Raw genomic sequence first — 24,664 nt, 5'->3', positions numbered from 1 at the left:
AGGCCGCGGGCTCCCCGGTGCCCTCACCTGCGCGGGACCGCTGCGGGAAACCGGCGGTAGCTCCAGGAGGGCCTGCAGAGAGGACAAGCGAAGTTAGAGCCTAGTGTACTTGCAGCTGGGAGCTGGGCTAGGCCCCCAACCTTTGCCCTGAAGATGCTGGCAGAGCAGGATGTTGCAACGGGAAATGCCAGAAATATTGCAAGCAAAACTGAAAACAACCCATCCATGTAGGAAAGAATAACACGGACTAAATGTAAGCAATTCTAAGTCTGTGTATGAGGGAACGTCGCGAATGGGATAGAAGAAATGGCTTTTAGGAGATAGAGTGTTTTAAGTAATATATACTTAGTCAAATGGAAAGCCAGCAGAAAGTGAACTTTATTCATCAGTTTGGAATAACCGCATTAGTGCCCTTTTAAGCTTGAAAGAGGTAGTTTGAGAGAGAGTAATTATTTGAGTGGTAAACCTACTGAACCTAAGGGGATGGGGAAGTACAAGTTCATAGAAGGGTTTAGGAGAAAATATGCCTTCTAAATCCACACTCACAGTTTACTAAGGAGAGTCAGGCTGGAGTCTCGGCTCACTGCTGTTATTAACCTGAATGGTTTTTTTTCTGTGCATTCTTTTGAGGAAGGGGAGGTGAAGAGAAGAATTCAGCCTAAGCTAAATATACAATAAGCTTTCTAAATTAAAATAATTTTATAAAAGCTCGTTAGTGGGGTCATTTTTGTACTGTGGGTTTTATATGTAAATATCTACACACCCACTTCTCATGTGTTGATTTCACTTTATGAGGAAGCCACAGGGGAGTTTCAGGCCAGTCAGCGTTTGATCTTCAACTTTATCTTTTTCACCTTAGGATATGAGGTGAAAAATGATATCATTTTGAATCAGACTTGTTTTTTACACACTCGGTTTCTCACAGAGATAGGTGGTTTCTCCTTAAAATCGAACATTTATATGATGTATTTTACTGTAGTTACTATCAGAAAAGTTATAGTTTTCCCAAATTTAAGTTCACTCTGGGGTACTATAGCATGAATGTAGTTCATACTGTTGAGCTAGCTGTTCACATTAGTGTAGTTCACGTATTTATTTGGAACTTAAAAATGAGGGGTTGGGAGGGGAAGAAGCTTCAATTCAAAACATGTCCAAATATATAATTTTAATATTTATATTTAGAATAGAAAAGCAATTGATTCTAGAATTAGATCAATTGCTAGTATTGCTAGGATATATAAAGTGAAGCTGAATGTTTTAACTCTGAAAGTTTTCTGAGTAGTCTAAGAAATAAGGCTGAAATGCATCACTTGCCTTAAGTTTACTTTTGCGTGTGTGTCTTAATTTTGTGCAGCGAGGCTTTCACTTAAAAAAAAATAATAATATTATTATTACCTGGATAAAAAACTACAGCTGAAAGTAGATCACTTTCTCCTTAAGCAGAAGGATGGAAATAGAAGAATTTAAGAATGTATTAGTTGAAAAAAATCTATATTATTTGATTTTATTTCTCTTCTTGCGGGAGTAAAATAATTTCCTACCAAGTGAGTCCACCTAGATTATACACTGTTCAGTTTATTTTCTGCCTTGCCCCAGAAGCTGTAACCAGCAGAGACTGGAACCACAGTTGAGGCTCTGTAAATGAGTTCACTGCTAAGGGCTTACTGGGACTATTCACCTGGGACATGAAGAGAATCAACATGCTGAAGTACTTGGAGACAGCTCTGTAATATTTTTTGAGTTCTTTTTTTATTTAAGACGGAGTCTTGCACTGTCACCCAGGTTGGAGTGCAGTGGCGCCATCTCGGCTCACTGCAAGCTCCACTTCCCGGGTTCATGCTGTTCTCCTGCCTCAGCCTCCCAAGTAGCTGGGACTACAGGTGCCCGCCACCACGCCCGGCTAATTTTTTGTATTTTTAGTATAGACAGGGTTTCACCGTGTTAGCCAGGATGTTCTCGATCTCCTGACCTCATGATCTGCCTGCCTTGGCCTCCCAAAGTGCTGGTATTACAGGTGTGAGCCACCAGGCGTGGCCCTTAATGAGCTTTTAAAAAGGAATACAGCCTCACAAAACCTTTACAGTCAGAAAAGTCAAATGAAAAAGTATCCACAACCTCAAACCTTCTTTTGGGTCCTTTCCGCTGCATACTTAGCGCATAGTTGAGATTAAGTTTTGCACTCTGCCTCTCCATTTAATATTATAAAAGTCTCCTTTTTTTTTTTTTTTGAAATGGAGTTTCGTTCTTGTTGCCCAAGCTGGAGTGTAATGGTGCTATCTCCGCTTACCTCAACCTCTGCCTCCCAGGTTCAAGTGATTCTCCTGCCTCAGCCTCCTCAGTAGCTCGGATTACAGGCGTGTGCCACCACGCCCAGCTAATTCTGTATTTTTAGTACAGACGGGGTTTCTCCATGTTAGTCAGTCTGGTCTTGAAGTCCTGACCTCAAGTGATCCACCCGCCTCAGCCTTCCAAAGTGCTGGGATTACAGGCATGAGTCACTGTGCCTGGCCAAAAGTCTCCATATTATTGAACAGTCTTCAGAAGCACAGTGCTGAATGACTACAGTAATAATATTCTGCCATGGATATATCATACTTTACTTAACCATTCTTGTTTTATTGGGCATTTTTGATGGAGGATGATAACATTTTCCTGTTTAATCAATATTTAAAATTGATGTATTAAAAGTTGAGAACATGAAGGTTTCTTTTGTTTAGTTTGTTGGGTATGTATTAAATATACTGTCCTGATTCGAGCTTTATTCACATTTGCTTTCTAGGTTATTCAAGGACACGGAAAAGCCAACACCATGGTAGCATTAATGAAATTGTACCAAGAGGAAGATGAAGCGTACCAGGAATTAGTTACTGTGGCAACCATCTTCTTCCAGTACTTATTGCAGCCATTTAGGGCTATGCGAGAAGTTGCAACTTTATGTAAGCTTGATATTTTGGTATGTTTTTAAAAAAATTTTTATTTTATCAGATTCACATTTGTCATATATTATTTCTTTATTTATACTTAATGTTCAGTCTCTTTTTGTTTGGATTTGCCCTTATGTTTATTTATTTACTTATTTATTGATAGAGATGAGGTTTTGCCATGTTTCTCAGGTTGGTTTCGAACTCCTGAGCTCAAGCAGTCTGCCCACCTCGGCCTCCCAAAGCATAGCATTACAGGCGTAAGCCACTATGCCTAGTTCACCCTTATGTTTAAATGTTGAATTTATATTTAACATTGATAGAAAATGAAGACATTTACATTGGTCATCTTAATAGCTTAAGATTCCTACAGATTTGAAAGAGTTAAATGTTTTTTCTGGCAATTATTATTTTTTTTTTTTGAGACAGGGTCTCCCTTTGTCAGCCAGGCTGGAGTGCAGTGGCATGATATTGGCTCACTGCAGCCTCCTCTAGGTTCAAGCAGCTCTTCTGCCTCAGCATCCTGAGTAGTTGGGATTACAGATGTGCACCACCATGCCCAGCTAACTTCTTTTGTATTTTTAGTAGAGATGGGGTTTCACCATGTTGGCCAGGCTGGTCTTGAACTCCTGATCTCAAGCGAGCCACCCGTCTCAGCCTCCCAAAGTGCTGGGATTACAAGCATGAGCCACTGAGGCCGGCCTGATGAATTGTTTTTGATGTGATGTTTATTTGCTTCAGCTTGTTTTCCTCTAAGGACTCATGCAGATTTCTTAAAATAGGATGAAAATTTAAATAGCAGGACCCTAGATTGTAATTCAGTAACTTAAATTTTAGTAAATGCTGTTATCGCTCTTGCTTCATTGAGCCATCAGACAACCTTGTGACGCCATTCAGAAAAGGCATTCTTATTCCAGTGTTACAAATGAATCTAGAGTCCAGAGGAGTTAAATAGCTTGCCTTGGGTCTCAACAATGAGAATCAGAAGACACCTACGAAGTCTCTTGATTTCTGCCCCCTCCACTGGGCCATGTTTCCACATATAATCTCATGACCCCTGCCAGATGATTGTACTATAAAAATAGTATCACATTTAGATGAAACTCATGCCACTCTAACCTGTGGATAAAGTTGTTCTGTTCATTATTTTGAAAGTCTATTATTTGGAGAGTCTACTTCTTGCATATATTTTTCCTTTTTTCTTTTTTGAGATGGAGTTTTGCTCTTATTGCCCAGGCTGGAGTGCAGTGGTGCAATATTGGCTTACCTCAACCTCTGCCTCCTGGATTCAAGTGATTCTCTTGCCTCAGCCTCCCAAGTAGCTGGGATTACAGGCGTGTGCCACCATGCCTGGCTAATTTTATATTTTTTTAGTAGAGACGGGGTTTCTTCATGTTGGTCAGGCTGGTCTCGAACTCCCGACCTCAAGTGATCTGCCTACCTCGGGCTCCCAAAGTGCCGGGATTACAGGCGTGAGCCACCGTACCCTGTCTATATTTTTCCTTTCTTTAAGTAACAGCTGTTTTAAGATATCATTCACAGATTAAAGATGTATAATTCAGTGATTTTTAGTATATTCAAAGTTGTGCAATGATCATTACTATGTAATTTCAGGACATTTTCACCTCCAAAAGAAACCCTGTACCCATTAGTCACTCCGAACCCTGGGCAACCACCAATCTACTTTCTGTCTCTGTGGATTTCCCTACTCTGGACATAGCAACAGCATTATTCAATATGTGGTCCTTTCACTCATCTCAATGTTTTCAAGGCTAATCCATGTTGTAGCAAATATCAGGATTTCATTTCTTTTTATTGCTGAGTAATATTCATTGTGTGACTATATCGCATTTTATTCATCAGTTGATGGACATTTGGGTTGTTTCCACTTTTTGGCTACTATGAATAATTCTCCTGTGAATGTTTGTGTGTAAGTTTCTGTGTAGACATATGTTTTCATAGCTCTTGTGTACATACTGAGGAGTAAGATTGCTGGGTCCTATGATTACTCAATGTTTAACCTTTTGAAAGACTGCCAGATGGTTTTCCAAAGTGGTTGCATCGTTTTATATTCCCAAAAGCAGTAAATGAGGGTTCCAATTTGTCCACATCATCACCAACACTTGTTATTGTGTGTCTCTTTGGTTACAGCCATCCTAGTGGGTGTGAAGTGGTATCTTGTTATGGCTTTGATTTGTAATTCCTTGTCAGCTAACTTGTACATATTTCTTATGCTTTGTAGAAGAGAAATTGCAAGTTGGATGACATAGCAGCACATGTCTTACTTCAGGCTGTTATAACAAAGTACCACAGATTAGTGGCTTATAAACAACAAAACTTTTTTTCTCACAGTTCTGGAGGCTGGATAGTCTAAGATCAAGGTGCTGGCAGATCCAATGTATTGTGAAGGCCAGTTTTTTAATTTGTAGAGGACTGTCTTGCTGTGTCTTCATATGGTGAAGAGCAGAGAGAGAGAGATCCTATGTCTCCTCTTCTTTTTATAAGGGCATTAATCCCATTCTTGAGGGCTCCACCTCATGACCTAATTACCTCCCAAAGGCCCCATCTTCAAATACCATCACACTGGAGATTTAGACTTCAACATATGCATTTTGGGGGGACCCAGACATTCAGTCCAATACTAGTATGTTATAAGCATGAATATACAGATATTTTCTTTTAGGTGATTATATTACATATCCCTAAAAGAAATGATAACAACAGCTAACACTTAAGTGCTCTGTTCCAGGCCCTACATTGTGTGCTTGATAACACAGATCACTTATTTGAACAATTGTGTATTATTATTACTAGAGAGAAGCATAATTTGACAACATTCCTCTCTAGAAAAAGTTATTCTAGGCATGTGAAGTGAAAGTAGGTTTTTTTTTCCCTTTATGCCCCAGAGTGTCCTTTTGTCTTCAGGTGGTGCTCAACTTAGAACCTTATTCATATGCAGTAAGGGACTGCTGAATGAATGAACATTTAATTGACTGAGTAGTAGTATACTGAGTAGTAGTATAGTTAATCCATGTGACCAATTTCCTTTCAATTTCCTAATGGTTCTACATAACTATTAGCTGTTACTAAGACAGTTTTCCCTTCGTCTGTAGAAGTCCTTGGATGAGGATGACCTAGGTCCTAGAAGGGTGGTTGCCCTGGAGAAAGAAGCTGAAGAATGGACCAGACGGGCTGAAGAAGCTGTTGTCTCTATTCAAGATATCACAGTGAATTATTTTAAGGAGACAGTAAAAGCATTAGCAGGTGATAATTTAAAAAATGCTATACAAAGATACATGTAATTGATTGTCATTTTATTCACATACCATTTGAGTCCCTCTTACTCACTAGGCACTATGTTTTCTTGGTGCCGAGAATTCAGTGTCAAGCATTAAGAGACATTGTACAGTCTGGTGAAGGGAGAGAAATCTTAATTATTCATTGAAGCACATGGAAAATGGCAGTGACAATAAATGGCACAAAGAAGAGAGACATGCGGCTCTGAGGGTCTGTGAGAGAGAAATTGGGCTTGATCAGGGTGGTGGTCACTGAAGGCCTCTGAGTAGTGGCGCTTGTCCCAGTATCTGAAGGGTAAATGGAAGTTGAGAGAAAAAAAAAAGTGAGGAGTATTCCAGGCAAAAGGAATAGCACTGGCAAATGTCCCCTGGCGTGAGGGAAGTTGGCAAGTAGGAGCTTAAAGAAAACCTGCGGGGCTAGATCACAAAGAGTGTAGGACAATGTGGTATGAGGGAAAATGCTGGCAAGACAGGCAGGGTCAGACCATGCAGGGGCTTGTGGGCTGAGTGAAGGACTTTTTTTTAGTCTTAAATAATTGTTGATAAAAACACCAAATAGGAAACAACTTAATGTCTATCAGTTTGTTAAGTTTTGGTACATTCATAAAACAGAAAACTATGTAGCTGTTAAGCATGATTCTTGATTTTTTTTATGAGTGGCAAGAGTTTCTGATATATTGTGCAGAATCAACAAGATATAAAGCAGAATGATGATCCTAGTTTTTTGGTCAAACTATCCATATGAGCCTGTCTGTCTAGCTAGACATAGAAACAATATGGAAGCAAGTGTGCCAAAATATAAGAAGCAGTTGCCTCAACTAGGTGAGATCATGACTTACTGTCTTTTTAAAAATGGAATGCCTAAAATTTTATATCAATGGCCATGTATTATTTTTATAATAATAAAAAAGTTAATAAAACAGAATTTCTTTTAAAAAGGATGTTCTGCTGATAGAATGGAGGCAATAAAGAAAGGATTAGTTCGTGATAAATGTTTCCCTTTTTAATGAAGTGTAATTATATTTTATTTTTATAATCCAACAGTAATGCGGAAAGAAATGGAACAGGATGCGAAGAGATTTGGCCAGGCTGCCTGGGCCACAGCAGTTCCCAGGTTGGAAAAACTTAGGCTAATGCTAGCTCGAGAGACTCTGCAACTCATGAGAGCGAAAGAGTTGTGTTTAAATCACAAAAGAGCTGAAATTCAGGGAAAGGTAAGACAAAGATAAATGTAACTTTGTTTTAAAAATACACTTTTATTTTTTAAAAATTTTGTATAAATAAAGGATACAAGTGCAGTTTTGTTCCATGTATATATTGTGTGTGGTGAAGTTTGGGCTTTTAGTATAATCATCACCTGTATAATGTAATTGTACCCATTAAATATTTCTCGTCCCCCCTCCCACCCTCTTACTGTTCTGAGTCTCCAGTGTCTATTATTCCACACTGTCTGTGTATACACATTACTTAGCTCCCACTTATAAGTGAGACCATGTAGTAAAGGACACTTTTATTTTTAGATAGCACTTTTCTTTCCAGGCATCGTTAAAGAGCTTCTTTTCTTCACTTATTCCAACACCATCTTCTACGGAAGGTTAGACATAGTTTTCCTTTGGTTAAAATGTTTCAAAATACCATATTGTAGGATTCACTTTATAGTAACACCGAGCTCAGTATTGAAGTGGGTACTGTACTTGAAAATCAATCCAGCAATGTTTTCAGTACAACTTTAAAATAATCAAAGAGATACTTCACTGAAGGATCATAGTCACTTAAATTTTTTCCTATGATCTTATGACTTTAAAGCAGAAAACACTGTAAACACCTGTCTTAGTTGGCTCAGAATGCTATAACAAGATTAACTATCACAGATTTGGTGGCTTAAACAACGGACATGTATTTCTCACAGTTCTGGAGGCGGGGAAGTCCAAGATCAAGGTGCCTGCAGATTCACTGTCCAGTGAAGATCATCTTCCTGTCTGGTAGACAGCTGCCTTCTTAACTGAGTGCTCATATAGCCTTTCTTCTGTGTGTATGTTTAGAGAGAAAGAAAGTGATCCCTGTCTTTCTCTTCTAATAAGGGCACTAATCCCATGACGGGGATGCTATCCTTTTGACATAATCTGAACTTAATTACTTCCAAAGGACCCACCTCCAAATAACATCACACTAGGAGTTAGAGTGTCAACATACGAAATTTGGGGGGACACCAATATGCAATACATAATAATACCTCATTGCCATTTATGTTTCTCAAAACCTAAATGTTTGCCTCTGTTTCAAGGATGATATAAAGTATTTGCATCACTAGATGAAATGAGTTTCTTTCCTATTTGCTTTTTTATATTTAGTGCTGAACAAGGAATAGAAAATAGCTATAATGCTTCTAAAGTTTGTTTTTAATATACTAATTTATTTTAACTTATTTTTCTTTTTTCTATGAAAATAAGATGGAAGATCTTCCAGAACAAGAAAAAAATATAAATGTTGTAGATGAATTAGAAATACAATTTTATGAAATTCAGTTAGAACTATATGAAGTTAAATTTGAGATATTAAAAAATGAAGAAATACTGCTTACTACACAGTTGGACTCCCTTAAAAGACTTATAAAAGGTAAAATTTATATTTAAGTATATAGATTACAATGTTTAAATTATAAATTTAAGGAAATACCATATTATCAATTACTTTTTGTAAATTATAACATCTGCAAATTTCCTAAAGTTTTCCTTCAGTGGTTTATTATTCAAATAATATATTCATTGTTAACACATAGCAAAACAAAGAAAGAAAAATGATTATTACCAGAATCCCATCATCTAGACATGCTTAGTGGTTGGCTGGGCACAGTGGCTCATGCCTATAATCCCAGCACTTTGGGAGGCTGAGGTGGGTGGATCACTTGAGGTTAGGAGTTCAGACCAGTCTGGCCAACATGGTGAAACCCCGTCTCTACTAAAAATACAAAAATACTAAACCCTGTCTCCACTAAAAATACAAAGTCTGGTGTGGTGGCACGTGCCTGTAATCCCAGCTACTTGGGAGGCTGAGGCAGGAGAATGGCTTGAACCTGGGAGGCGGAAGTTTCAGTGAGCCAAGATTGTGCCACTCTACTCCAGCCTGGACGACAGAGCAAGACTCCGTCTCAAAAAGGAAAAAAAAAAAAAGAGAGACACTTAGCGGTAACAATTTGCTCTATAACTTTGTAGATTTTAAAATATGCTGATATAGAAAAATGTAAATTTTTAACCAAAACTAACCAAGTGCATAACATCTTTTTAAAAATTTTTTAATTTTTATGGGTGCATAGTGGATATATATATTTATGGGTTGCATGAGATATTTTGACACAGGCATACAATGCATAATAGTCTTTTTCATTTAATACATAATAACTGTCTTTCTATTTCAGTGAATAATAAAAGTATCAATATTTTAATGGCTGCATAGTATTCTATTTTATGGATATACCATGATTTCCAAATTTCAGCTGTTTTGAACAGTAGTGTAGTGAACTTTCCTTTACACATGTCTTTGTGCATAGGACAGATTATGTCCTTGGAATAAATTTCTAAGGATGGAATTATTGAGTCAAGGGCAATGTATATTTTTCATTTTGATACATAACAATACGATAATCACCTGAGATACATTTTTCCTCACCTCTGTATTATTTTCTGATTTCCAAATTTCATACTACATAATGGCCCTCTAGATAGGTTGTACATTTAAAATGATGCTCCCAGGCTGGGTGTGCTCACGCCTGTAATCTCAGCACTTTGGGAGGCTGAGGGGGCAGATCATTTGAGGTCAGGAGTTCAAGACCAGCTTGGCCAACGTGGTGAAACCCTGTCTCTACTAAAAATACAAAAATTAGCTGGGCGTGATGGTGGGCGCCTTTAATCCCAGCTACCTGGGAGGCTGAGACAGGAGAATTGCTTGAACCTGGGAGATGGAGATTGCAGTGAGCCGAGATGGCACCACTGCACTCCAGTCTGGGTGACAAAGTAAGACTCTGTCCCAAAAAAAAAAAAAAGAGAAAAGAAGAAAGATGCTCCCATCAGCAGAATATGAGTGTGTATGTTTCCCAGACTCATGCCATTCTTTTGCATTTTTGTTTACTTGACAAAGGAAATGACAGTCTTCCAATTTTCGTTTATTATGAGTGAATATTGAACAAAATTTTGTATGTTTACGAGCTATTTGTACTTATTTTATGAAATGCCTATTCATAGTCTTTGTCTATTTTTCTTTGGAATATTTCCTTTCCACATTAGGAATAATATCCTTTATTTTCTGTCATATGTTGCAAATAATCTCTCCTTCTCATTTGCGTTTTCTTGCCTTTCAGAAATATTTAATTTTTATGAAGTCACATTTATCAATTTTTTTCCCCTGTGGCTTCTGCTTTTAGTATTTTGTCTGGCAGTATTCTCCTATCCCAAAATTATGTCAGTATATACTTATGTCTTCTTTTTGTATGTTTATGATGTTGCTTTTTAAAACATTTAATTCTTTAGTCCAGGTGGAATTTATTTTGATTGTGGTAGGAACTGAACCTTTCCCTCAAATTGTTAAGCAGTCCCAATCACTGATTTTGAAAACATTTTCCCTAAATGTTTAACATTTCTCAAGCTAAACATTAGATTGACTTTGGTCTGTTTCTGAGTTGTTCTCCTCCATTGGTTTGTGAGTGGCTCTGCTGCTGGCTCCATACTGTTCCCATGACTGTACCTTGGAAGCACATTTTAGGGTCTGGTAAGGCAAGTTAACCCCCCATTACTTCCCCACAAGTTTTCTGACTATTTTCACTCCTTTATTCTTCCAGATGAAATTTAGAATCAAGTTCAAAACAAAAACTCGTTGGAATTTTGATTGTGATTTTGCTTAAAATTAGAGATTACTTTGGGGAGAATAGTGGTCTTTGCAATTTTGAATCTTCCTACCCAAGAACATGGTATGTCTCTCTCCATTTATTTAAATCTTTTTTCCTAAATTTCCTCCAAGTTTAATAAAGTTCTTCACATAGATCCTGAACTTTTAGTTTAATCCTGAGTATTCACAATTTTTTGCAGTAGTTTCAGGTTATAAGCATTTTACATATTTAGGGAAAAAATTACATTAAAAAAAGAAGTTAACCTGGAAGGATGCATGCCAAATTGTTCATAATGTTTTTCCTCTGAGAATGACTCAGAAGGTTTGGGGAAGGAGCAAGAAAATTTCACTGTTTATTTTATGTACTTCTGGAGGGTTTGAATTTGTTACAGTAAGCGTGACTTTAAAAAAATCAATATGTAATCAAGATTAAATATGACTAAGGCATCTTAATAATATATTGCTGGTAGAATATAAGTTGCCTTTCTGGAGTGCAGTTTGGCAATGGGTATCAAGATCCTTTTATCTGCTAAGGAAGTGATAAAAAGTGTACACAAAGATTTATACAGAGATGTTCATCACAGTGAAATGAACAATAATGGAACATTGGAACAGCCTAACAACATGGATTGCTTAAATTAGAGAATACTATGCTGCCATTAAAATTTATCTTTAAAAATTTTTTTTTTAATTTTTGGAGATGGAGTCTTGCTCTGTTGCCCAGGCTGGAGTGCAGTGGCACGATCTCGGCTCACTGCAACCTCTGCCTCCCAGGTTCATGCTGTTCCCCTGCCTCAGCCTCCCAGGTAGCTAGGATTATAGGCACACACCACTGTGCCCAACTAATTTTTGTATTTTTAGTAGAGACGGGGTTTTGCCATGTGGGCCAGGCTGGTCTTGAACTCCTGACCTCAGGTGTTCCGCCTGCCTTGGCCTCCCAAAGTGCTAGGATTACAGGCGTGAGCCACTGTACCTGGCCTAAAAATTTATTTCCATCCCATGGAAAATGTTCTTTTAGAACTCTATTGATATGTGTAGCTATATAAGTAGTATGTGTGTGTATGTGTGCATGTGTATATATGTATGTCTATATATACATGTATATATACATGCATACACTACTTACATGTATATACACACATGCTACTTACACACATGTATATAGTCATGTATATATACACGTATATTTTTTATATATGTTAATAGTGCTCAGTGGTGGGATTACAAGTGATCTTTATTTTCCTGACATTTAAAAAAATTCAGTGCATTTTTAAAAATAATAAAATGTGTTTTAAACAATCATTAATATATTTTTAGAGAAACAGAATGAAGTTGTCTATTACGATCCATGTGAAAGTCCAGAGGAACTTAAAGTCATTGACTGTGTGGTGGGGCTGCAGGATGATAAGAATTTGGAAGTGAAAGAACTCAGAAGGCAGTGCCAGCAGCTGGAGTCTAAACGGGGCAGGATCTGTGCCAAAAGAGCCTCTCTCCGGAGTAGAAAGGTAGATACGCTCAGAGCGGCTTTCTTTTATTTTCTCTTCCAGAAATTTATTCTTGTATGAAGGATAAAGAGGTACTGAAATAAGGTTTTTACCAACACAGTGATTACTTTTCTGTACTTATCCATGGCTTATGTACTTATGTACTTATCCATGACTATAGTTAAAATGCTTTTAAATGTTTTTCTTAAAAGTATTTTTTTTCTTTTAGGATTTAAGCATTTAGCAAATCTCAAGGTTTTAATTTATTCATTCAACAACTATTTGTTGAATGTCCATTGCATACACAGACACTTTATTTTTATTTTTTTGAGACAGAGTCTTGCTCTGTCACCCAGGCTGGAGTGCAGAGGCATGATGTTGGCTCATTGCAACTTCTGCCTCCTAGGTTCAAGCGATTCTTGTGCCTTAGCCTGCCAAGTAGCTGGGTTTACAGGCATGTGCCACCACGACCAGCTAATTTTTGTATATTTTGTAGAGACAGGGTTTTGCCATGTTGGCTAGGCTGGTCTTGAACTCCTGACCTCAAGTGATCTGCCCACCTTGGCCTCCCAAAGTGCTGGGATTACAGGTGTGAGCCATCGCCGCTGGACCACAGGTACTTTAAAAACCACAATAGGTAGAAACTCTATTTCTAATAACCAACTATAACAATTCTAAATATATTTTACTGTAAATTATTGAGTACACAAAACAATTACAGATAATATTCAGCTCACCTCAGACCTTATATTTGGTGATTTTTTTCTTAATTTTTAAAAATCCACGAATACATAAAAAGATAACACTAAGAAATTTAATTTTTTCTGGCAGAAAAGGAAGCTTCTATATATCATTTTTATACAGACTTTTATATGTATTTACTCATATTTACTATACTTTTCTCCTTTTTTTTTTTTTTTTTTTTTTTGAGATGGATTCTCGCTCTGTCGCCAGGCTGGAGTGCAGTGGCGTGATCTCGGCTCACTGCAACCTCCGTCTCCAGAGTTCAAGCGATTCTCCTGCCTCAGCCCTAGAGTAGCTAGGATTACAGGTGCACGTCACCACACCTGGCTAATTTTTCTATTTTTAATAGAGATGGGGTTTCGCCATGTTGGCCAGGCTGGTCTTGAACTCCTGACTTCAGGTGATCCACCCGCCTCGGCCTCCCAAAGTGCTGGGATTACAGGCGTGAGCCACAGTGCCCGGCCACATTCGGCTAATTTTTTATTTTTAGTAGAGATGGGGTTTCACCATGTTGGTCGGGACTGGTCTTGAATTCCTGACCTCAAGCAATCCACCTGCCTCAGCCTCCCAAAGTTCTGGGATTACAGGCGTGAGCCACTGTGCCCGGCCTACTATTCTAATTAGAATTAAGAAAACATGAAAATTGTGACTTTTGTAGCTTACAAAAATGTTAATTACTCTTCCATCTAAATACAAATAGTTAAAAAAAAACTTGGCTAGGTGCCGTGGTTCATGCCTGTAATCCCAGCACTTTGGGAGGCTGAGGTGGGAGAATCACTTAAGACCAGAAGTCTGAGACCAGGGACAATACAGTGAGACCTCATCTCTGTGGTGCGCACCTATAGTCCCAGCTACTCAAGAGGCTGAAGCAGGAAGATCACTTGTGGCCAGGAGGTCGAGGCTTCAGTGAGCTATGATTGTACCACTGCACTTTAGCCGGGGTGACAGAACAAGACCCTGTCTCTAATAAAAAATAAAAATAAAAAACTTTGTTAGAAGAGTATATTCTTTGTATGCTCATGTTTAAGAATTGTACTTCTGGATTTAGGAACTGTTATTCGAGGATTTGAAGATATACAGGCATTTGCCCTTTGCTCCACATTTCAGAAAACCCATGAACCCAGGAGTCTCCTTTGGCACTTCCATGGTGCTGTGGATGAAGAGATGCCTCTACCTCCTTGGCAGTGTTATATGTATATGTATATAAAATGCTCCTATGCCTTCTCTTATCCAGACTTGGAGCAGTAACCTTCACTCTAAAGATATAATCACTCCCCCACCCCATTTAGAGGAGCTCTTTCCACTGATTCTGGAAATGTTGGAATTGGAAAGCACTCGGTTAATAGAATGGTAGTTGAGGTGAGCTCTCAACTTGGGTTCAGATCACAGCTTGGCCACTTAGGTAGCCATGTGACCTTAGGCAAATTACTTAAATCTCTTTTGAGCTTACAGTTTTCTCATCTTTTAAAAGAGGATGATAGGCCGGCACAGCACCCGTAATCCCACCTACTTGGGAGGCTGAGGCAGGAGAATTGCTTGAACCTGGGAGGCAGAGGTTGCAGTGGGCTCAGATCGCACCATTGCACTCCAGCCTGGGCAACAAGAGCGAAACTCAGTCTCAAAAAAAAAAAGGACAATAGTGGTAATAATACAAATTTCATGTGAGGATAAAGTAGTATAAGGCATGAAAAGTACTTGGCATTGAGGCTAAAACCTACTCAGTAAGTGTTAGTATTATCTGTGAGTATTACTGTATTATTTTTTACATAGATTAAGGATCTTATATACATATAGCCTATTATATATTGGTATAGTGAGTGGTTAAGCACAAGTGAAACACAGTTATAATTTTTTAGGTATTTGTAGGTTGCTCTGCTTTTGTAGGTACGCTTGGAAATGTAATTAGTATTTATATTGTTATGGGGAAATGTGTTTAAAACAATCACATTAAAACATTGTTGGGACACATCCCATTTAAGAGTGGGGGCTCCCTATATGTCCTCTCATGGGCTGGTGGATTATTTTTCATCTCTTAAAGCACTCTGCTGGGAACAAATTATTTCCAGAAGCAGCCAGGCAACCCTCATCATAGACTGTGGAGGAGACAGTACCATTGGGCCACACCAGAACTGGGCAGTGCTTTTTTCTTTTAACCTTTTATGCTATACCAGGGTAACATTAAAAACCATGTAGGTGATTTGTATTATTTCACCAGGATCAGTGCAAAGAAAATCATCGGCTCAGATTGCAACAGGCTGAAGAAAGCATAAGATACTCTCGTCAGCATCACAGTATTCAGATGGTGAGTCTCCTCTGAAGGAAAATGTTCTGTGTTTGTGTAGCGTGACATGTAGGCCTAGACTTGTGGAAACTGGAATTGCGCTGCCCTGGACCTGCAGCTGTCAGCCATTTGCCTCCAGGCCTGCAGCCTGGGCGCAGCTTTGGGGTGGTAATGTTGGGGTACGAGACATTTTTTGTAATGTTGAGCAATTTAGAAATATACATTTGTTTAAATATAGAAAAGAGACAAGATAAAAGAAGAGGAGCAAAAGAAAAAAGAATGGATCAACCAAGAACGTCAAAAAACACTCCAACGATTGAGAGCATTTAAAGATGTAAGTTCTATAAAAAGTCACCTCATCTACACTTCTGGGGAAATAAATGAAGACCACCCTAAAAAAGAGGAAAGTATAAAGTATTAAGAACAGGTCATGCAGAACGTGAACATTTAAAAAATACCATTATTTCTGGTATATCAATAAAAAACAAAAATAGAATATCAGTGATTCAAAACCCATGATAAAAAAATAATTACTGTTTTTGACATCACAACACGCTTGGGTTCCTGCTCTGCACTCCTGACTGAGTAGTCCTAACTGGCACTGGTGGTTTAGATTGGCAGGGAAAACTGAAAACTGTTCAACTCCCTTGATTTAGCTGGCATTTCCCCTCATTTGTAATAAACAGTTCTTTAAAATGTTATCCAGGCAGCATTGTGATGTAAGTGTAGTGAAAGTGCCCTATTAAAAGTAAAATGGGTTTTTTTTTTTTGATATCTACAACTTTCCTTTTTCTTTTTTTTTTTTTTTTAAAGTATATACTTATGAGGATAATGTTATTTTTTATGCCCTCTGTTACAGGCCTACATTTGTATTTCCTCCACAAAATGATCCTGAGTCTGTAATTTTTTTCCTATTTGTTGACTTTATTATTAGAGATAAATTCCTTTAATTAAAAAAAGCTGCTATGAAGATTCAAAAAATAATTTTTTGCTTTTATTATTTTTAATTGACACATAATAACTGTACATATTTATGAGGTATAGTGTGATATTTTGATACAGGTATATAATGTGTAATGATCAAATCAGGGTAATTAGCATATCTATCACCTCAAACATTTATCTAAAGGTAAATAGGTTTTTTAAAACAATATAAGTAGGGAGTCAGGCACGGTGGCTCACGCCTGTAATCCTAGCACTTTGGGAGGCTGAGGCGGGCAGATTGCTTGAGGCTATGAGTTTGAGACCAGGCTGGGCAACGTGGTGAAACCCCATCTCTACTGAAAATACAAAAATTAGCCGGGCATGGTGGTGCATGCCTGTAGTCCCAGCTGCTTGGGAGGCTGACGCACAAGAATCACTTGAGCCTGGGAGGCAGAGGTTACAGTGAGCCGAACTTGCACCACTGCGCTCCAGCATGAGCAACAGAGTGAGATTCTTCTGTCTCCAAAAAAAAAAAAAAAAAGTAAATAGGGGCTTAAGAATATCATTGAATTTACTGACTATAAAACATAGACCTGCCTTCATTCCCCAGCCCCATCACAAAGACCCAAGTTTGTTGTAGCCCCAGAAAAGGAAACAACCCACTTTGTCCCAGAAAAGATTCTGGAATAGGTATCTGATGCCTTTCATATACCCGGCACCATGCTAGGCACTTCACATTCACTCTCACTTAGTTCTTGAAACAGCCTTGTGAGATAGTTTCATCACCACTTTACAAATGAGTTACCAAGGTTCAGAATAGTTGGTTACACAACTTAGTTCAAGGTTAAACAGCAGGAATTGAAGCCAGGTCTTACTCCAGGGCCACACAGGGCTTCTCAGCTTGGGCAACATATCCAGATCCTCTGGAGAGCTTCTTCTAAGTACTAAGGCCCAGCCCCACCCACAGAAATTCTGATGTGACTGCCCTGGATCGGGGCCTGGGTGTGAACTGCAGTGGAAAGCATGAATTGAAGGAGCTGCATAAATACTGGGTAAATGCAGAGCCAGTGAGCTGGAGAGGAACTGGCTGGTCGCCACCACCAAGAGAGTTTCGATGAACAGAATGGAGTCAGTGTAGAGGAAGGGATCCAAGGGCAGCCAGCCCGTCTCCTCAGCCCTCACTCAGATCAAGGAATTGTTTGGCAATACAGAATATTACTTTTTCATGTGTGGGTGATATGAAAATGGGAGGGGTAGGCAGATTTAAAATGACAGAATCAGGCCTCCTAAGCTCCCAACGACCAACAGGAACAATTAGTTAAATGCTAACAAGTTCACCCAAAATTGCGATACATGACTGGTTTTCTAGTCCAAAAAAGCTCGTATGGAGGTATGCGCTTGCATGGGGTGACAGGAAAGTCTGTGTGGCTTAAATTTTGGGTAAAAGAATTTGAGAATTCAGTTTCCTTCAGCTTAATGAGCCACCTGTGTGACAAAAGCTTGTGGGCTTTTGGCATGTATGGACAGTGGCGTCCTGTGTAGAATAAGGGAGTTCTGTGTTTACCAAGAAGTGCCACCCTTAAAGGGGACATAGCCAATTTGAGCACATTTGGAAGGGAGGAAGTAGGGGAGGGAGAAAACTAGAAATAAAATCATGTGATACATGGTATCTGTTGAGATCAAGGAAGTTTTTTGAATATCTGAAGGGCTGTGTGAGGTAAAGGATTTAATTTATCGTGGGTGGACAGAATGCCTGTGCAGTATAAGGCAGAACTCGGCCAGGCGCCATGGCTCAAGTCTGTAATCCTAGCACTTTTGGAAGCTGAGGCAGACAGATTGCTTGAACCCAGGAGTTTGAGACCAGCCTGGGCAACACAGTGAGACCCTGTCTCTACAAAAAAATAAAGGTAGAACTTAACAGTCCAGAGTCACAGTGACATGCTGCAGCCGGGATGCCACAGAAAGCATCTTTGGGTGGTTCAGGGAACCCCATCAGGTATGACCTGATCAGTTGGATGGAGATCAGTTGGGTGAGCACTGGCGTTTAGCCCTCTGGCCCAGTTTCTGGGATTCGAATTCTGCTGGCATGCTCTCTGACAGAAGGCTGCAGGACGGCAGCTGCATGGCTGTGTCTGCATCAGGGAGGTTTGGGGGCTTGTTGCCATGTTGCTATTTGTCCTGAAAGGAGCAGAATGTAAGGGAAATGGAAATACTCCTTGAGTTTATCATGGATTGCATGGTGTGTGTGTGTTTGCATTAATAGGGTCATATTGAATGCATCCTTTGCCAGTTTCTTTAACTTAGGTTTTTGAGATATATTCATGTTAATATGTATAGAGCTAGTTCATTTTAATAAGTTCATAGTATTACATTTTATGTTTCATTGGCTAATCAGTGCCTTCTTTAGGGACCTCCTCTCAAGATTAGCTCTTTGTAGGGCTAGGTTTTTCTTTATCAAATGAATACCTGAAAGACCAGAACTTTTTCAATTTACATTTTCTTAATTATGAAATTAACTCTAAGCCTAAAAGTAAGAGAAAAGAAATATCCACAGGCTTTGTTATAGCTGCCACTTGGATGTCCACTGTGCTGGCATTTTTCATAGAACTTTTCTCATTTTTAATCATAATACATATTTTATATCTGGTTTTCACTGAACACTGTATCATCTGATTTTTTCAGATGTTTCAGGCGTTGTACTATTTCACTTTTTATGGCTTTTTTTTTTTTGAGACAGAGTCTTGCTCTTTTGCCGGCTACTTAATATTTTGAATAGATTTGTCACACTTTTTTCAACTAATATCCTATTATTTGTATTTTAGCATTTCTAATTTTCCATACTAAAAATTGATGACTATTTTCCTCTATATGTATGCTTTTGTATCTTCATTTTACTACAGAGAAGGTAATACTTGATCAAAGGATATAAATGCTTATCTTTTAATCCATGAAAAATGGCTTTGGTAACAAGGATGGCTGTACAAACAAGAAGGAGCCACTTTGTGAATTAGACCATCCATGCATAGAAACGCATGTGTTTATAGATTTCTAGAAAGTTTCAGCATTTTGATGGTATGAACTTGTGGCAGATTCCTCACCATGGTTTTTCATTTTCAGAAACGCCTAGCTCAATCTGTCCGAAACACCTCTGGCTCAGAACCTGTGGCTCCAAACCTGCCAGGCGACCTTTCCCAGCAGACATGCTTGCCAGCTTCCCAGGCTGTGTCAGTAATTCACCCGTCCTCTAGGAAAACTAGAGGCGTTCCCCTATCGGAAGCTGGTAACGTGAAAAGCCCCAAGTGTCAAGACTGTCATGGAAATATCCCTGTCCAGGTTTTTGTTCCAGTTGGTGATCAAACACATTCCACATCCAGTGAGGAATTGTCACTGCCACCACCTCCTCCTCCTCCTCCACCACCACCCCCACCCCTACCCCCACCGCCTCCTCTCCCTGCTCTGTCCTCATCCTCTCAAGCTGCAACTCATCAGAACTTAGGCTTCCGGGCTCCAGTGAAAGATGACCAGCCACTTCCTCTAGTGTGTGAATCACCTGCTGAGAGACCACGTGACTCCTTGGAAAGTTTTCCATGTCCAGGTAGTCCACTGGAATTCTGTCCCTGCTCCCCCATGAGTTGTTAAGCTGTTGAAGCATTCTAGCTTCAGAAGCAATCATCTTCAAATGGAAATCATTTTTATAATTCTCTGTAGCCTTAAAATATTCCAGTATTCGCTGCCTTGAGTATCATTATTCTTTCATTGCAAAGTTAGTATAGTATAGCCTAAATCTGGTTTCATAAATGTTAATTCAGTTTGAAGAAACCATCTCTATACATTTAATGATCACATGACTTGGGATTTCTGAGGTGGTTAAAGTATCAACCTATTTGAAGTTTCTTAAGACTTCAGTATGTATTTGATTTCGGCCATTGGAATACTTTTCAATACGGTTTTAAACTATGCTTACTGTTGCATCTCTGAGTCCTTTACAGAATCCAGTTTTTGTATTTTAAGCAGAATACTGGTTGGAAATTACTGTAGAAGCATATTAGCCAGAATGTAGAAGGCTGTTCTTGCAGACTGACTAGCACACTGGGAACCCTTACTGTTGGAAGTCTTTCTAAAGTGTAATGGATCAGAAAGAAAAAGTGGGCCACTTGTCTTGGCAAGTGCAGTACACTGAATGCTCTTGACAATTTCTTTAATAGGGCTATAGTTCTCAGAATTCGAATTATGGCTTTAGACATTAAGTTTTGAGGAGAATGGCCTGAATCTGCCTAGACTTGGAGCCTATTGCTTTGGGGTGTGTGTGTGTGCACTTTAGAATAGCCTAACAAAATTTATGTAAATTTGTTTTTAAAAGTATGCTTAAGCACCTCCACCTAAACTGTGCAAGGTTACTGTATTAGGTGTTATGAATGATATAACAGTTCCAAACTGATTCTGGTTAATTGAGCAATCTGGCTATTCTGAGTTCAGAGCCTCACTGTACCTAGAACCAGGTACAAATGAAAATGTCCAAATACTAGGTGGAGACCCAATGGCCTGTTTCCATAGGGTTTGCAACAACTGTCCTGTGAATGAAAAGTAAAGAGTTTGCATGGCTGTGTCTAGATCAGACTTTGGAAGTGGGCAGATCTTTGTGGGGTGCCACATTCCCATCCCAGATTTAATGCACATGGTTTTGGGAAGTTCTGTTCAACTCACAAACACTGCTAAATCACAGGAAAGAAAAAGAAAGTGTGAATTTGCACCAGAGAATGCCCTTGATTGTGAAACCTGTCTCATTACCCCCAGAAGGAAATTGTAATAAGGAGGTATAGGTTTAAATCCAAAGCAGAATGGCCTTTTGTTAGCCACAGCATGGCCTTTCAATCCTGAACTAGAATTGATTATTAATCTTGAAGCCTTACCTGGAAGATCTCTAAATTAGTGGCCACAGTCAGGCCTGTCTCCAGTGGGCGATAAAAGATTTTACCGTCTCAGGGGTCTCCAGGTGCCAGAGTGAAAAATAGCTTCTCCTCACTAACGCCTTGAAGCTCTGATCTAATTTGTGTTTTGACAGCATTTCACATACTCAAAAATAAAGTATGTAAGCCACCTCAGGGTAATGTAGGTGGAATTAAACACATTATATATAGAAAAATGTGCCAGTGCCACCCCTCTGGTGGCGGTTCATTGAGTTGCCGGTTAAAGTTTTATTTTAAGCCTTTTCATGTGTAGAAACCTACTCACTTCATTGTCATAGAATGAGTCATCACTGACTAATAGCCAAGACTGAAGTTAAATTGAGCAGGATAAAATTTTTTTAAAAAGATTTTTAGCCGGACAGGGTAATGAAGGAGATACAGCTTCAGAGGTATCCTTCAGAGGTCATGTACAGTGGGTGAGACTGTTCCACCCCAGGCTTCCGTAACTCTTTTCAGGATGGGAGGGACAGATCACATTTGTCTTGAAAAACAGTAATTTTAACAAAAGTTGTGCATGCTTGTTCCTGTCAGTGGCTGTGGATTTGAAGAAATTAGCAGAAAGAAAGTGGTTAAGCTAAAACATGAGCTATTCAGCTATCCTGGATTCAACCAGGAGGCTTATTGTTAGCAGGTAATCAAGGCATTTGCTTGACGAAGTGATTGTTTGTTTAAGTCATGGTGTTAACTGATGTGAGATTTAACAATTTCATAGCAATAATGTTCTGGGAAGGGAATGTGTCTTCTTGATGGTACTAGCTCTGCTTACTCAATTTCAGGATCTATGGATGAAGTGTTGGCCTCCCTAAGGCATGGCAGAGCTCCTCTCCGGAAGGTGGAAGTGCCAACGGTGCGCCCTCCCCACGCCTCAATCAATGAGCACATTCTGGCTGCCATAAGGCAAGGGGTCAAACTGAAGAAAGTTCACCCTGATCTTGGCCAAAACCTCAGCAGCAAACCAACTAGCAACAGACGCACTAGTGACCTTGAGAGGAGCATCAAGGCCGCACTCCAGAGAATCAAGAGGGTGTCTGCTGGCTCTGAGGAGGACAGCGATGAGCAGGACCCTGGCCAGTGGGATGGTTAGGCTCAAGTTCGACAAAGGTACCTGCCACAGTAGGCTTGAATAAAGTGGGTGAGGCTAAGACCTATTGAAAAGCACACTAACAGGGTGCTGGTAGACAGGCCACATAACAGCCCAGAAGATCAGCAGGGTCTTGTGTGGGATGCTGCAGCTTTTTTTTTTTTTTCTTTTTGTTTTTTTGAGACAGTCTCGCTCTGTCGCCCAGGCTGGGGTGCAGTGGCACGATCTCGGCTCACTGCCAGCTCCGCCTCCCAGGCTGGGGTGCAGTGGTGCGATTTCGGCTCACTGCAAGCTCCACCTCCCGGGTTCAAGCAATTCTCTGCCTCAGCCTCCTGAGTAGCTGGGATTACAGGCACGTGCCATCATGCCTGGCTAATTTTTGTATATTTAGTAGAGACAGGGTTTTACCACGTTGGCCACGCTGGTCTTGAACTCCTGACATCGTGATCCACCTGCCTTGGCCTCCCAAAGTGTTGGGATTACAGACATGAGCCACCGTGCCTGGCCAATGCTGCAACTTTTGTGTGACGCAGTGACTCTTAAAACTGGGGAGGGAAGTAGAAATGAGAGTTGCACACACCAGCCCATAGGTGGGATGTCAAGACCCAATCGGAAGTGTCGGTGGCCTAAGAGAAGAGCACTTACTTCTCACTATGGGTGATCTAGAATTGTTCCCTGATTCTGAAAGAAGTTTACACTACTCTGGTAAGCAGCACTATTAGACTACTGACTGTGGCCTCCTGTGTATATGGAATAGTGATTTCTCAGATTTATAGGTTTGAATGTGAATGTTATTTTATCAATAATCAGAATAAATTGCTTATATTCAGCAGTTATTTCAAATATTTAAATGAAATTTATTTTAGGCACCAAGCACTACATAAACTCATAATAAAGAACTATTTACAATGCATTAGCATCACTCATGGGGTAATGAACACATACCTTAGCTGCTGTAAAAGCAAAGCCTTCCGTGCCTGGGTGGGCTTAAAGTTTTTAATAAGGTTTTAGCAAAACATTTGTTTAAGTGAATACTAAGGATGGAGGAATAGTGTTATTTTCCTCAGGAACTGAAAATATTTCAGTCTCATGCTGAAATATTTTCTCCTCCTTAAATTTTTAAAATTGGTAAAGGGGAAGGGACTGATGCAAAACAGTCCATTCATTTCTCAGACTGTGCAAGCATCCTCACTAACCTTGTCACCCTCAGTCTGGTGATGTTAATCCTGGGTTTCCACAGAACAAAAGGAATCTACCTCATTTCCAAAGAAAGTCCTGATATAGGACTTTCAATCTTCCTACTTCCAGTGTCTTTTTGTTTTTTTTTAAATTTTTTTGAGACAGTCTTGCTCTGTCACCAGGCTGTAGTACGGTGGCATGATCTCGGCTCACTGTAACCTCTGCCTCCTGGGTTCAAGTGATTCTCCTGCCTCAGCTTCCTGAGTAGCTGGGACTACAAGTGTGTGCCACCACGCCCAGCTAATTTTTGTATTTTTAGTAGAGACAGGGTTTCACTATGTTGGCAGGATGGTCTTAATCTCTTGACCTTGTGATCCGTCCACCTTGGCCTCCCAAATGCTGGGATTACAGGGGTGAGCCACCGCACCCAGCCTTCCAGTGTCTTCTTAACTAACTCTGGCACACAGCAGCGTGCGGGGCCTCAGTTGGCACAGCTGGGAGGGGCATGAGTCCCTTTCAGCAGCTGCAGCCTGGGCCTCCCTCTGTGGCATGGCCACTGCCAGGTTGCCCACGGGTCTGTCATGTGTGCTACCTTTTCAGAATGCAAATCCAACTCCTGTGTATGAATGAATGTGCCTCACTGTGCTGGTCTAGGCCTGATGGTCCAAGCCCCGACTCTGCACTGGCCTCTGTACCCGCTGCTCCCACCCAGGTTCCCAGGGGTGTTCCAGTGGGGGACGCAACCTGTGGGCGATGCAACCTGTGGGCTACTCGCTGGCCATCAGGTCCAGATCCCAGAGGCAGGTCCAGTGGCTGTGCCCCAGGCCTCCTTCCCCACCACAGGCCAGGCTCAGCACCAAACTTCCTAGGGAAAGAATTTGGAATTGAAAAAGTAGCAAAATCAGAACT

General features: G+C 39.9%; 1 protein-coding gene across 1 annotated transcript; it reads left to right on the top strand.

Moving 5' to 3' along the window:
- The first annotated feature begins 8 nt into the window (after window positions 1-8).
- On the top strand, window positions 9-23,608 carry WHAMM (WAS protein homolog associated with actin, golgi membranes and microtubules). The gene is made up of 10 exons (XM_012000675.1): window positions 9-253; window positions 2,780-2,953; window positions 6,035-6,185; window positions 7,262-7,431; window positions 8,668-8,833; window positions 12,413-12,600; window positions 15,539-15,625; window positions 15,843-15,938; window positions 19,646-20,123; window positions 22,272-23,608. The coding sequence occupies exons 2-10, from the start codon at window positions 2,810-2,812 to the stop codon at window positions 22,577-22,579; spliced, it is 1,788 nt and encodes a 595-aa protein (XP_011856065.1). The 5' UTR covers window positions 9-253; window positions 2,780-2,809; the 3' UTR covers window positions 22,580-23,608.
- The last annotated feature ends 1,056 nt before the right edge of the window (window positions 23,609-24,664 follow it).

Source organism: Mandrillus leucophaeus, unplaced genomic scaffold, assembly GCF_000951045.1.
Source record: "Mandrillus leucophaeus isolate KB7577 unplaced genomic scaffold, Mleu.le_1.0 Scaffold639, whole genome shotgun sequence".
In the NCBI taxonomy this organism is placed as follows: Eukaryota; Metazoa; Chordata; class Mammalia; order Primates; family Cercopithecidae; genus Mandrillus; species Mandrillus leucophaeus.
The sequence above is the reverse complement of the archived record's forward strand: the minus strand, read 5'-3'. Positions and strand labels throughout refer to the sequence as shown.